Here is a 15,598-nt window from a genome sequence, read left to right as displayed (position 1 = left end):
TAAAAGTAGAAGAATTGCATGTTTTGTGAGAAATATTATATAATTTTATTAATTATAATTTAAGGCCAATCGCTTTGCCAGCTCAGTGCATGATCACCCTCACGATTATGATCCTATTGTTATGTGGAAGTGTGAGGCTGTATTCCATTCTACATTGGCCTTAAATATAACCTGAGTATAATTATTTTAGAAATATAATTAATTACCTGGCATAAATACCTGATGGCACTAAAGATGATATGTATTGTAGAACAACTTGAAATTCATTGGTAAGACTCGAGTCCACATGTTGATTATATCCTTTGAACAAGAAATTAGCAGGTAGATAAAAATGCATTTATATTTGGGGGTTAAGTCAACAAAGGGAATCATGGGTAAGATTGCTACAGATAATTAAGGTAATTTTAAAGGACACTTGATCCAAAATAAAAAAAATGTTGTGCATCCCGGAATGTATGCCCTACAGGCATGCAAACCCAAAGGAGGACTATGAAATACAGTAGTAAAATTTTACAACAAAGTCCTCTTTGCCCCAGCCAAAGCGATAAAAGTGCTGTATCAGCCCTTCATTTACATACCTCCTTCTCTGTGAAAATAGCAGTCTCCCAGTGGAGGGGGGAGGGGGAAAGGGGGTAGGTGGGCGTTTACCAGCTATCTTCCATTGGGCTTACTGTACTGTATGTGTGTGTCCAAGTCCTCTAACAGTATACCGTGACAACTGTAATTTTACTATGCTGTAGACTGTACACACAGACCAGTGGTCAGGTGGAGGGATAAAAAAAATCAATACTCTAAATCATTAAATAAAATGAGTGTATTCAGATGCAAAAGAAAAGTTTAAAGCAACAGTCTATTGACATTAGGCTTGTGTGTACGTCTGGGTCCCCTAGGCAAATCAGTTAATAAAAATAGCATACTGTATATACTGTAAACACAAACGAACATGTTGCAGCAATCTTCCCATAGCCGATACAGCATAAGCAGGGCCGTAACTAGGGGGGGGGGGCTGGGGGGGGCGCTATTGTGCAGCGGCAGCAGTGGGTGTGATATATGTGGACTGAGAGAGGAGAGCCCAAACCCCTCCCTTGTGATTGGGGCAGTCAGGGGTTAACAGCCTCAGCGGGGGACCCAGCTCCTGTACATGTTCAGGGAGCATGAGACCCCCGTCCCTGATTGGCCGCGGTGTGAGCGGGAGAGAGAGGAAGGAGTAGGTGACCGCCGGGGAGGAGAGAAATGATGGTGGCCGAATAGTGGAGCGGGATCACGAAGCACCAGAGGCGGCACTTGAAGCAAGTAGAGCCGGGGAGAAGAAGCCTGACGCGGTGGAGCCGGAGGTTGAAGTGGCGCGCCGGGGGTGACAGCCGGGCGCCTGTGATAGCTGGCAGAGGAGACAGGACGCGAAGGAGTCAGGGAGCCTCGCGGTAGCACCAAGGGAAGCGGGAGCAGCCACACGGGGGAAGAGAGGTCAGTGACGGGGCAGAGAGTCGCGCTCCCTTCCTTCAGGAGCACCCAAGCCAGGAGAGGGAGCCTGGCAGCAGGAGGCAGAGGGCCAGTGGTCCCGTGAGGCGGCAGCAGAGTGGCAGCAACCTGGAGGAGCAGAGGGACCTAAAGGTGAGTCCCTTTCAACCCCCTTTGACCCTTCCGGGAGGCCATTCTATTCTCCCTGTCTGGACAGGGAGATCCACCCAATATGGACAGTGTAGCCAAGACTTGACCAATTAGGAGACATTCCATCACCTAAGAGAAAACAGAAGAGGAAGGCAGCAGGGGACAGACTGAGTTTATTTAACCCCTTTGTTACCCACTGGCTCTATGTAGCTGAGAGGACTGGGGAAATCCCTAGTTGAACTTATTAATAAGCAGCATACTGCTGATACTGCGCTGATGATTTTGAAAAGACTTGCCGGATCCAATCAGCGTCCGGCAAGTCTTTTCAAAACCTGGGGAGTGGGGCGACCAAAATGACTGCCTGCCCCGGGCACCGAAAGACCTAGTTTCGGCCCTGGCATAAGACTAAATGATGGCAAGGGATCACTCCTAACATTGACTCATGAGAATTTCAAGATGTCGTAGGCTAGTGGATAACTGTGCTGCTCTCCATGCTTAAATACACAGGTTAGATTCTTGGGGTAGTATTCAATGCGGGGATGAGCGAACGGCGAGCGAGTTAAACGGCAGGGATCGCAGAAAACAAGCGATCCTCACTGTTTAAACACCTCACTGGCCGCTCACCTTATTCTACGTTCCGGGTAATCCTCGCTGTCACAGGTCAGCAAGGATTCCCCCAAACAGCGAGACCCACGGCTTATGCAGGGAGCCTGCTGCATATAGCCGCGGGTCTCGCTGCTTCTGCAGCCGCATACGCCAATACCCCCTCACTCCAGAAACAAAGCAAGGGGGAATCAGCATATGCAGGGGGTCAGTTGAATACCGACCGGGTGAGCGGTGACAGCAAGCAGGCAGCCCCCCCCCCGGCATTGAATACAGGTTGAGTATCCCGTATCCAAAATGCTCGGGACCAGGAGAATTTTGGATAACGGATTATTCCGTATTTCGGAATATTTTAATATTTCAATGATGTATTTTGAAGTATCTTGCATTTATGCTGTATAAGCACATAATATACACACAAATATATTTTATTACCACATGAAATTCACACAAACATATTTTAATTGTTCAAAAAACAAGGTTTCAAAACGTGAAACAAAATGTGTGTACTATCTCAGCACTGAATTTGAATGCCAAGCAATCATTGTCTTGCACATATATAGTGCCAGTTACACATCATGTCCCCAGTGATGCTGTTACATATGTCCCCAGTGAGTTTTTAGCAAAAAAAAAAAAAATTTTCACTTTCTGGAATGTCCGTATTTCGGAATAATTCGGATAACGGATATTCGGATACGGGATACTCGACCTGTACTAACCTTAGAGTGAAATTGTTTCTTATTGTTGTTTTTTTAATGAAATATTTATGAAACTTATATTTGATATAACTATGCACACACAAAAAAACTGTTTCCATAACTAACTTTCTGAGCATCTCAATACACACAATCTACAGCATACTGTAGTACGGAACTCTTTAACGTACAGTACAGGTTGAGTATCCCTTATCCAAAATGCTCGGGACCAGGAGAATTTTGGATAACGGATTATTTCTTCGTATTTATTGATGTATCTTGAGGTATCTTGCATTTATGTTGTACATATACATCAAACACATGAAATATACACATATATATTTTATTTGTGCATAAAACAAGGTTTCAAAACATGAAACAAAGTTTGTGTACAATCTCAGGCACTGAATTTAAATGCCAAGCAATCACTGTCTTGCACATATATAGTGCCAGTTACATATCATTCCCTCATTAGTGCTGTTACAGATGTCCCCAGTAAGGTTTTAGCAAAAAAAAAATTTTTTGTTCACTTTCTGGAATGTATGGTTTTCGGAATAATTTGGATAACGGATATTCGGATACGGGATACTCAACCTGTACTTGTGCTTTTTCTGTAGTGACTTCCCCCAGCCAAAGTGACTGAATTGCTGTATCAGCCTTTCATTTACATTCACGCCAGCCTCCTTCTCTGGGGTGGGTTGGTGTTTAACCAGCAAGTGTTATCCAGCTGTATTCGCAGATGCTGTCTTCAATTGGGCTCACTGTACTGTATAAGTGCATCCAAGTACCCTAACAGTATACTAAGAAAACTGTTAATTTACTGTGCTGTATACTGTACACACAGACCAGTGGTCAGGTTAAGAGAGTGAAAAACAAGAAAACAATACTATATGAATCAGTAAACAATATTAGTGTTTTCAGATGCAAACGAACGGTGACAGGCTTGTGTGTGCGTCAGGGTCCTATATTCGGCTGGCAGGCAGTCCTACAGTGCAGGAGGATCTGGAAGAGTGCCTGGAGCGGTGGGGTAACAATAGTCCTGATGACCCCGCGGTCACGGGGGTGCTGTGTAAGTGCGGGCGCCGGGGGTCTGCGGGGCTATTGTAATGCTGCTGTGCTGCAGCCGGGACCCGCAGGTTTACCCGTCTGCGCAGCGGTCCCGGCACCTCTCCAGGCTTCTGCTGAAATGAAAATGGTCCATCATAAAAGATCCGCCCCCATACAGCAGACAGTTCTCTGAAACTGTCTGCTGTATGGGAGCGGACATTTAGTGATGGTCCGTTTTCATACCAGCAGAAACCAGGTGTGGAGCCGGGACTGACTGCAGACAAAATCTGCAGGTCCCTGGCACAGCGAGCGGAGGGTAAGGCACAGGGGGGGGGGGGGGCATGGGCAGTGGGGGGGGGGGGTTGCTAACTTTACTGGGGGACTACCTAAGTTTTCGGTGGGGGGTGGGGGGGGGGGCGCAATTTAGATAGTTACACCACTGGCCTGGAGACACCTACTGTAAGTCCTGTTTTACAATTCATCCCCATCACTTACCCTTATAATGAAGTACTTCTTTTTGGAAAAACACAGGTAACCATTCATACATTACAATATTCTAAAGAAAGAAAGAAAAACAAAACTGTTAAATAACAGTAGAAATATACAGACAGGGCAGATGTATTAAACCAACCAAGCAACTAATCAGTTCCTGCCATTTTTTCAAACACAGCCTGTAACATGGCAGCTAGGATCTGATTGACTGGTATTTTATATCAGTCTACATTATGGGCCGCATGGATGGAGTTTGTATATTTTCCCCGAGGTTTACTACGGGTACTCCGGTTTCCTCCTGCAATCCAAAATATACTGGATTTACTTGGATCCCAACAAAATTAACCCTAGCATGAATGTGTGCACATGTACATGTGGTAGGGAATATAGATTGTAAGCTCCACTGGGGCACTAACTCATGTGACTGTTCAAATAATTTCTGTAAAGTGCTGTAGAGTATATGTGCGCTATAAAAGAAACTGTTAATAAATAATTGATTATCATTCAATAAGGTTTAGTATATCCAGTCCCACAGTTATATAATATATGTATGTGTTTTTTAATCATACATTTTCAGCAACTTTTTAATTTTATCTACTGGAACTTTTTTTCTGATGTTAATAAATGGAATGCAGTTGTTACAGTATATAGTATCATTATTAAGATTATGGGCGGGATTCACTAATAGCCCCCGCTGCACATAGCCGGCATTCAAATTGTTAATAATCGCATATGCACTAACATATGCGATTATTAACTCAAATGCGATGGCCGGCGATGTCCTGCCCCTCCCTGCCTGCACCCTTACACGGATGTAAGGGCTCCGTTTCCTCCTCCCTGCACCTCTTCCGAGAGGTCACTGGTCCGGGCAGCACAGCAGGAGGCTGCCCGGACACAGGTGAGGGGGGGTGCGTCGCAGATCGGCGGGGGGCGCGCGGGACGGCGGGGGGCGCAAAGGGAAGCCCATAGGCTTCCATGGGGTTACACCATCTAGGACTGGCGTAACCCCCCGCAGTGAAGCCCGGGTGGTGGGGCTTTGCTGCATATGAAAATGCGGTAAAAACCCCGAACACGGGGTTTTTACCGCATTTTCAGTTTGGTGAATCTTGCCCTATATGTTTTAGCTAGACTATATTATTTTCAGTAGCACGCTAGATATCACTGTTAATCTCATTATAAGACTGATTCTAAGTCAGGCTTACGGCATTTTCTGCGAGACTTGCTTTATGGTAATGCCTCCGTACGAATGGCACTGCAGAGGCCACATGCATGAAGCCATATGGATGGTTGCATTAACAGAAGGCAGCAAATATTGCTATTGTTATGCCAAAGCTTGCCATTCCCACATGATTGCTGGCAAGTGCAATGGACAAACCACCCAAACTTCATATGATCGCTAATAGGCCCATTTATTAGTGTGATTACCTGGAATGTGGCGATCACCCATTTCCTAGCATGGTGAAACAAGTCTTCATCTGACCATTGTGGATGCTTTCTGGCAAATTCATCAGCTAGGTAATTATGGTATCGAAACCAAACAATACTCTCTGCTTGAAGAAATGGATTTTCATTGGCTCTAGAATGGCCAAATCCTAAAAAGTTAATTAATTACAATTGAAAAAGTTTATTCTTTAGAATTATACATTTTGTATTTGACAGGAATTTAGTCTTCAGTATTCATTAACTTATTATACTGAAGATTTGTCAATTTTATGTGCTCCAATAATTGTATTCTACAGTAGTCATCACTGGTATTTCTAATACAAGTTGAGTCCCATACAGTATACAAAGATTTTTGAGACAAGAGTTTTACTGCCCTACTAAAAGCAGTGAGGTGGAATAGGAAATGAGGGGCTAAAATGGAAGCATGCAGACTATATTTGTAATATTTCCTTTGGGGTAATTGTGCAATCCACATAAACATGCACAATTCATGTTTGTATGGAATTGCATAGCTACAAATGTAAGTAAAAAAAGACATTGTTTCCCTCACCTCACTGAATGGCATTAGTAACCAATCTTGAACACTACATGATAATAGAATTCAGAGATATTGGTTACATATACCTACGCAGGTGTATGATATGCCCCCAAGCCATCGTCAAGGCTTCTCTGTATATTGGGGGTCCCCCGCGCTATATCTAGGTGCAGGATGCGGCACCCCAAAAACTATCATAAGCTGGAAAGCCCAGTGCGGCACACCAGTGAGATACTATAGAGTTAATAAATATTAGTAACTCAGTATTAACCCCTCTCTCATGCACCTGAGTGGTATTACTGAACTAATTGAGCATCTACCACTATATGTATAAAGGTGTCTGTCAGAGATGTCTGTCAGTGATAGACACCTCCTGCATGCATTTGTAAGATTCATTGGCTGCGTCTGGGGACGCAGCGCTGAAATGCTTTTAAGCACAGTTTAGCCTGACTCAGCTGAAGCCTCAGGCTGGCTGTCAGATCCGTGACACAGATTGGGGACCCCACATGCTTTCAGAATAGAGATGATGGCCTTGTTTAGAAGGGTGATGTTGGGAGAGTGGTTCCAATGGAGCACGAGCTCCAGGAGCAAACACCTGTAGAGGGTGCCCTGCATCAGCGGCTGGTTCCTCTAGTCTCCACTCTCTACCAGAGCAGAAGTCTCTCCCTGTCGCTCTACCACAGCAGCCCAGCCAGAGCTGGCTAGTGGGCAGTGAGCATAATGTGTGAGGTATTACTGGGGGCATAATGCGTGAGGCATTACTGGTGGCATTATATGAGAGGCACTACTCGGGGCAGTATGAGCGAGGCACTACTTCAGGCATTATTTGCAAGTCACTACTGGGGGCCTTATGTGCACGGCATTACTGGGGGCATTATGTGCTTGTCACTATTGGGGCATTATGTGCAGGTCTCTACTGGAGGCATTAGGAACAAGTGGCACTACTGGGGGCATTATGTATGTCAGTTGCACTACCAGCGGCATTATGTGTCTAAGCAGCACTATCAGCAGCATTGACCCTTATTCTGGTTCACTTGCAAAGGCAAATTCCTTCTCAAATGGAAAAAGCCATGTGCAAGGGGGGCAGATGTAACATGTGCAGAGAGAGTTAGATTTGGGTGGGGTTCTACTTCAAACTGATATCTATATTGCAGTGTAAAAATAAAGCAGTCAGTATTTTCCCTGCACAGAAACTAAATAACTCACCCAAATCTTTGTATAAATGTGTATAAATGGCACTCCTGGGGGCATTGAGTGGTACTAAGATGCCATGAGGGAGGGCACATAGAAGGGGGGTGCTGTGACATGAGCTTTCTCCAGGTGCCATGGCTCCATGCTACCTCTCTGCTGCTCAACGTCTCTAACGCTGCAGTACGTCAATCATGCTGCAGTCATCGGTGCCGATTCTGTGGGTGCTCAAGGGCCCGAGCACCCACGGAAATTGATGAGCACCCACGGGCCCGAGTCCCGCTGTTGGGCCACCATATTAACTTGCTAGTTTGCGGCTGCAGCACTCACATCGCCTGACCCGCCACCTGGGAAACAGTATGCCGGGAAGAGTGTATTCTGTCCACGGAGTACCTGCACTGTGGGGGCATTTATGTACCTGCACTATGGGGGCATTTATGTACCTGCATTGTGGGGGCATTTATGTACCTGCACTGTGGGGTCATTTATGTACCTGCACTGTGGGGGCATTTATGTACCTGCATTGTGGGGGCATTTATGTACCTGCACTGTGGGGGCATTTATGTACCTGCACTGTGGGGGCATTTATGTATTTGTAACTGTAGTCGTAATTTGAATATTGGAGACAACTGTGCTCCGTAATATAAATTGTTATTATTTTGTGGCCACACCCCTTCCCCATGAAGCCACTCCTCCTATTTTTGGCTTGAGCACCCTCCAGCAAAAACATAAATCGGCACCTATGGCTGCAGCTGACAAATGGCTGCATGAGATTTCACAAGACAGATTTTGTACATGCATAGAATTTGCACAGACCCTACAACCCTACACCATCAGACTTGTATGCAAACTGTCACAGTTACTGTAGAAACATAGAAACGTAGAATTTGATGGCAGATAAGAACCACTTGGCCCATCTAGTCTGCCCCTTTTTTAAAACATGTTACCTCAAACCAAATTTGATCCTTATTTTTTTGTAAGGATATCAATATGCTTATCCCAAGCATGTTTAAATTGTACTACTGTATTTGTGTCTACCACCTCTGATGTTTATACATACAGTATCTGAATTAGAAGCTGATTTGGATAGAGGACTTGTGTAAATTGTCACCATGGACTTTCTTTAAAAAAAGTGAGAGATCCCTCAGCACAATATTTTAACATCAGGCAATGCATGCCTTCTTTTAAGGCTGTAATGAAGGTATGCCAATTTATAAAGAAGTGATAACAATCAGAATGTACTTTAATGGTATGCTATGCAATTTAAACCAGAGAGATCTTAAGTAAACATCAACTTACCATAAAGGCCCCCATATCCTTTATTCTCTTGAGAATGGTGAAGTGGTCTCCACATATTGACACTGTCATCTGCTTCTTTTGGAAATAATGGATCTGAGCCAGATTGCAATTTCCCACCAGAGAAACTTCTCAAAGCATCACACCAGGAGTGGCAATGGCCGTATATGTAGCTGCCATCCATCCATGCTGTTGCTGAGTTTATCTGAAAACCACAAAGGCTAAGAGCACAATACCAATAACAGTTTGTATATATATATATATATATATATATATATATATATATATATATATATATATATATATGCGCTTTTCTTGTACTTTTTCTGCATGTATCCTATTCTGAGGCATTGGTGAGCCCCTTTTCGAAAAAACTAGCAGCACTACATGTTGATTCATCTTTCCACGGACAGATATCGTTCTAATTGGACTTTTGCGCATATACTTGGATTCCCTGTATATATGTGTGTGTATATATATATATATATATATATATATATATATATATATATATATATATAGCCAGGAGGCTCCGCACTCACATCCAAATGTCAGGACCATATTATATTCCAAGTGCTTAATAAAAAGCGAGGGCACTCACCATAGCAGCAAAAGTCAGCCAATTTTAATAGTCACACATGATAGTCAACGTTTCGACCCACATGGGGCCTTTGTCAAGACACACAGGGTAAATCCAAAGGTACACCAGAGAAGACAAAGTAACACTGACACATAATGCCAAGCTCCCTTATATACACCCCCAGCCACATTAGCTAGTACAGCTGTGTAATGCAGCCTATGATTGGTCAGCTTGCTGACACGCATAATTAGTACACCAAACATCATGTAAATACGATAAAGCAGCGTGTATGGAAGCACTGCATAACATCTAGCAGATAGGGCATAATGGATATGTTAAAGAATGTGTTAAAAACTTACTGGAAACAGTAAGTTTCCAGTAAGTTTTTGCACATCTCTCACAGCAACGTTGGCACTTAAAGGGTTAATTAAATATGAAATACTTTCATTTGAAGTGGATGTTGCATTGTGTGTTGTGTATGGAACCTTTGTTTGAGCCTTTTATGCTGAGCTCCTCCTCTTAATAAATCTATGCATACAGTAAACTAATCAGTGTTATTTGCCTTATTTATTATAGTTTATTATATTTATTAAGATGTAGTCAATAACATTGAACACAAGTTACAGTATAAATTCTCTACAATACAGTCACTCGTGTCAGTTTTGAAAATAATATCTACAGGTATTTAGATTTTCCTGTGATAACAGTTGGCAAACCCAATATACATTATAGACTGTGTCAACACTTAAAATAAAAAGGAGCTGACTGGCACATATCAATTAGCAAAAGTAAATACAACATGAACAAATTGCAGTAAAAATTAGACTTCCTCTAAAAACTAGTATACTGTAAAACAAGGTAACAAATACTGTAAAGTAATCATATATTAAAGAATAATATCCTAAGTCTGCGCTGAGGTATGTAAAGTCAATGTAGACCTGCAGAAAAAGTTAATTCATACCTACTGTACCTACTCGTTTTTTTAACCATACTTCTCTGGTCAAGATGCAATCAGAGGAAGGGGGTAATTATTATAATGTGCCTTCCTGAGCTGCTAGAAGTGCTTGAATAGATCCTCTAAGAAAAAGGGGCCTGATTCTGATTTGGTAATAGATGAGAAAGTGCAAGTAACTATGTATATGTACAAACGATGTTGCAATGCAAAGGTACAAATATATACATTCCTTTGCATTCAGGGTAATGCTTTATGTTTACACTGTCATTTAGATTGAGTTATGACACATCCCTCTATGGGCAGTATTCAATTATATTAATCGCTATGTTTAGGATTCACTGCACATTCGCCGCATTCCGGAGGGCTGGAGCATTCGCTGCCAGCCCTCCCTCTCCCCCATTCAACGCCGCAGGGGCCTTGATGGTGATTTTGAACCCTCCCGGCGAATGCCGCAGGGAGCCAAGGGGACGGCACAAGGCAGGGAGATGGAAGCCTCCCTGCCTGCGCCAGACATTGTGGGGGAGAAGGAGGGCTCCCAAGGACACAGGCAGAAGAAGCTGCCCCCCCCCCCCCCGGAGAGCTGGCAGGGGATATGGTGGAGGGAGCCGCCATGCTGGTCCCGCTCGTGCATATGTAATGAGCAGGACCAGAGTGTAGTGAACATGTAATGAGCGGCTCCCCGCCCCCTTCTGGCATACTGTGTAAAAAAATAAATTAAAAAAAAATGTAAATATATATTCATTTGCTGCAAGCAAATGAATCCAAATAGCATTCCCCTTCACAGAATAAAATTACTGATTTTTTGACACACAAAAAAACCCCTTTATTTTAAAAGATCACTTTCCAGTAAACTCCGCATTGGGTATTCCCAGGTCCACACTTTTCAACTTCACCATAACTTCAACTTAAACCTTAACAACTAACTTATCTAATAAAAAAGACACAGACACAAGTGCTGGCGTTTTAATAAGAATGTCAAATTTATTTGACAATGAACTAAACTATATATATAATGGTGGCGGCACCAAAGAACGGTCACTATAGGAAAGTGGGGTTTAAAGATGTTACCATACACACCATCGCTGGTGATCACTCTCCCCGGTCATCCACTCGTGCTAGTGGTGACCACTTCCCGGGCGGAAGCATGGCCGATGACCATAGATGTCAGGGGAGAGCGACACCCCACTATCTACACACACACATCAAGATCTTACAAGGATGACCGTTCTTTACCGCCGCCTAAGAGAAAGAAAAATAGGGAAGGGTGGGTGGGGCTTTCCGGACGGAGGAAGCTTCACATGATAGCATGTGACTTTTCTTACCCCGTCTATAACCCTCCCACTGCTCTGATAGGCCTTATGCCCATCCTTATTTACATATCAGCTGACCTTCCAAGTGTAACCTGGGGAACCCATCAGGGGTTTATGCTCTCTCATTGCTTACTCAGCATTTGTGGTTCTTTCACCTTAAAAAGATGTCGATTGCTAAACGGTGACACACGGCGAAAATCATATTGAAAGAAATTCGCCATCAGAGCATTGAATACATTCACAGCGAATCACAGTGAATCACATTGAAAAACCCATTGAAAAACAACAGCGAATTGCAGCGAGCATGAAACGGAGAACTGGCTGGCATTCACTGTCTGCTTTCGGCGAACAGTGAACACTGAATAGGGTGAATCAGATTTTCTGTGAAAAAGATTCACCGCAAGGAGTGAAAACAGCCCGATTCGCCGAAAAAAACAAACAAAAAAACGGTGAATCGGGAGCATTGAATACTGCCCTTTATCTCTTAGCATAATTTCAATTTGACGCACCTGCAGTGCAACATGGTTTCACAGAGATGCAGATACCTAAGTGTGCCTTCTTACTTTATTCCCAAATCAGAATCAAACCCAAAGGACATAAAGTTTGAAAAATAGCATCAGAAATATGCTTATGCTGAAGGGTACATAACATTTAATGCATTCTTTTTTAAATCTGGATTTGCAATATTTACTGAAAAAAAATAGTTTTGAAGAATATCTTGTATTGAAAACACAGCCACATTTTCCGTTTCTCAGCAAGACCCTGGTGTATTCATTTTACCTGGTTCCGGGGATTATTTGGACTACTCCCACTATTTTTATACCATTTACTTCTTCTGTATGGAAGAACTGATTTCCCAGTGCTGTCTGGATCAAAAATCTCATCTCCAGCTGGTACTTCAATATTTAAATACTCAATTGGACATCCCAGATCCTCTATGTCAAAAATCTCAGACATTACATGATACCCTGTAAAACAAGAATATTACTGATGTATCAACATATACATATTCTTTGGTTTATATACGGTATTTGTATAATATATAAACAGTATGAATTCAGTATGCCAGTGGTCAGGATGTAACAGTCAAAATACTCCCATTGGTATCCCCACAGTCAGAATAAGGACAGTAAGTTAATTTTAGGCACTAGGGGGAGAATAAAGTTAGGCTGGGGGGCAGTTAGGGTTATGCTGCCGGAGTAAATTCGGGACTGCCAGGGAGTTCAAGGGAAAACGTGAGACAATTCGGATGCTGGTCATCCTAATGTATGGCCAGCATATCAATGCAGGCTGTTTTTTATTATTAATATTATTTATATAGATCAAACATAGTATTAAGAGGGGAATGGAAACTAGGGACTCGAGGGTAATTATGCCACTATATAAAGCATTGGTGAGACCTCACCTAGAGTACGGAGTACAGTTCTGGGCCCCACACTATAAAAAGGACATCATAGAATTAGAAAAAGTCCAAAGGCGAGCAACAAAGCTTATTAGGGGAATGGAGAATTTAAACTATGGGGAGAGATTAAGCAATTTGGGACTATTTACATTAGAAAAGAGACGTTTAAGGGGGGACATGCTCAACATGTACAAGTATATCAAGGGCCAATATAAGGAACTGTCACGCACCCTCTTTTCTACTAGAAAGGAATCTAGGACGCGAGGGCATGAGTATAGATTAGAAGAAAAAAGATTTCATTCAGCTAGTAGAAAGAATTTCTTTACGGTCAGAACAGTCAAACTCTGGAACTCTCTTCCCAGAGAGGTGGTAACGTCTGGCTCATTAAATGCGTTCAAGGCAAAGTTGGACAAACATTTACTGGAGAAAAACATCCATGGGTACAAATAAGAAATATAATTTGTCTGTAAAATACCAGAACCTACCAAATCAGCAATGGATATCTATACCAGGTTGAACTAGATGGACGCAAGTCTTTTTTCAGCCTTACCTACTATGTAACTATGTACCGTATTTATCGGCGTATAACACGCACTTTTTCCCCCTGAAAATAGGGGGCAAATGATATATGCGTGTTATACGCCGATATATGCGTGTTATACGCCGATATAGCATGTTAACCATGCTGAGCCTCTGCAGCGTGAGGGAGCGCCGGAGCGGGCATCCCCAGAGGGACAGGCGGCAGGACGCCGCACACAATAAATACGCTGGTGCAACACTGGAGCGGGCACATGCAGAGGGACAGGCAGCCGGACGCTGTGCAGCGTCCAGCCGCCTGTCCCGCCGCATGCACCCGCTCCAGCGCCACACCAGCACATCATGTGCAGCGTCCTGCCGCCCACCCCTCCGAAGGCACCCGCTCCAGCGCCACACCAGCACATCATGTGCAGAGTCCTGCCGCCCGCCCCCCCGAAGGCACCCGCTCCAGCGCTACCACACTATCATATTTACCGGTATTCTGTGCAGCGTCCAGCCTGTACTTATGCGAGGAGGCTGGCTGCCAGTGTCAAAGATGGCTGCCGGTCCTTATTTTGCTTCAAAGTTTTTATTTAGAAATTTAACTTTTTTTCCTGAAATTTCCCTTTTAAAATGAAGATGCGTGTTATACGCCTGTGCGTGTTATACGCCGATAAATACGGTAACTATGTAACTTTATGTCACTACTGTTTAATAAGCACAGTAAGATTAATAATTATACAGAAATATAAATTGGCATAATGTAGGCAAATTATACAAAATCAGTTATAAGTCTGTTAAACCTAACTGAAGGAAAATATCCCTGTTTAATTAATTCTCTGGGGGTTTAATTATTTTAGAGCTTGGTCTTGAAATTGAGTTACTGTAGGACATTTAGGCTATTATGCTCTACTTCTCATTTAATCTCTGTCCTCACTTGTTGCTGGAAGACATCATAAAATATTTTCTTGATTGTATCATTATTTTCAATAAGAAAAACACACCCAAAAAATAATTAAAATAGTCATGTTAGACAATAGCAATGTGACTAAAGAATACAAATGAACTAATGTACTCTTGTGCAACCAGCTTTAACATACAAATTAGTAATACCCCTCAGGTGCTGAAAGGGAGGGGCTGTTGTAACTGGAAAGATACACAAAAGAGGACTTTCCTTAGCACACCAAGGGCCATTAACAATAACATTTGGAAAAAGTACATGGGAGGAGATAATTCATAGATCTTTAGAAGCAAACACACTGGGCGATTTTAGCCCATTTTCGAAACAATCTCACCAGGTCGCTTAGAAGTTAAGCACGGATTGCTCCGTGTGTGTTCCCTGAGTGAGGATGTTGCAACACCATTACTTGACTAGATCTTGACTACATGTAGTCAATATCTAGTAGTCAAATCACAGTCAAATATAAAGATTAGCAAACATATGGTAAGCCTCCAGGCCAACTCTGGCAAAAGGGTCAGTGTTATACACAGAAAATTTGTGTCCTACCTACAGTGTATTTTTTCCCCAGCAGCCTACTGTAGCTGAAAGCATGTAACTGATCAATCAGAGGAATGGGTAAAAACTCTCTTAAGGCCAGATGTATCAAGCTTTAAAAAGTGATAAAATGGAGAGTGATAAACAACCAGCCAATCAGCTCCTAACTGCAATGTTACAGGATGTGTTTGAAAAGGGACAGGTAGTAGCTGATTGGCTGGCTGTTTATCACTCTCCACTTCATAATTTTTTGAAGAATGATACATCTGGCCCTTAAAGGTTTATTGAACAATATTGCTAATTTTGGCCGTTCTGGGCTATATCCTTGAACACATTGGCCCGTATGTGTGCTACAAATGAGGAACGACGCGTGCTCCCATGGGTTGTTAACGACCCTCTTTATCTGTACATGGAGCTCAATTTAACATATGGT

At 42.9% G+C, this 15,598-nt stretch overlaps 1 protein-coding gene across 1 annotated transcript in view; it reads right to left on the bottom strand.

Annotated features, from left to right (window-relative positions):
* The window catches only part of LOC146073029 (dual oxidase 1-like), a 144,811-nt gene that overhangs the window by 120,139 nt on the left and 9,074 nt on the right, over window positions 1-15,598 (bottom strand). Inside the window, exons 5-9 of the mRNA XM_083180204.1 lie at window positions 12,533-12,720; window positions 8,911-9,112; window positions 5,871-6,037; window positions 4,449-4,509; window positions 207-300 (exon numbers count right to left, since the gene is read on the bottom strand). Of these exons, the coding sequence (XP_083036330.1) occupies window positions 207-300; window positions 4,449-4,509; window positions 5,871-6,037; window positions 8,911-9,112; window positions 12,533-12,720 (712 nt within the window). The remainder of the gene's footprint in view (window positions 1-206; window positions 301-4,448; window positions 4,510-5,870; window positions 6,038-8,910; window positions 9,113-12,532; window positions 12,721-15,598) is intronic.

The sequence above is a fragment of the Crinia signifera genome, chromosome 4 (genome assembly GCF_055691185.1).
Source record: "Crinia signifera chromosome 4, ASM5569118v1, whole genome shotgun sequence".
Classification (NCBI taxonomy): domain Eukaryota; kingdom Metazoa; phylum Chordata; class Amphibia; order Anura; family Myobatrachidae; genus Crinia; species Crinia signifera.
This window is presented reverse-complemented; position numbering and strand designations above follow the sequence as displayed.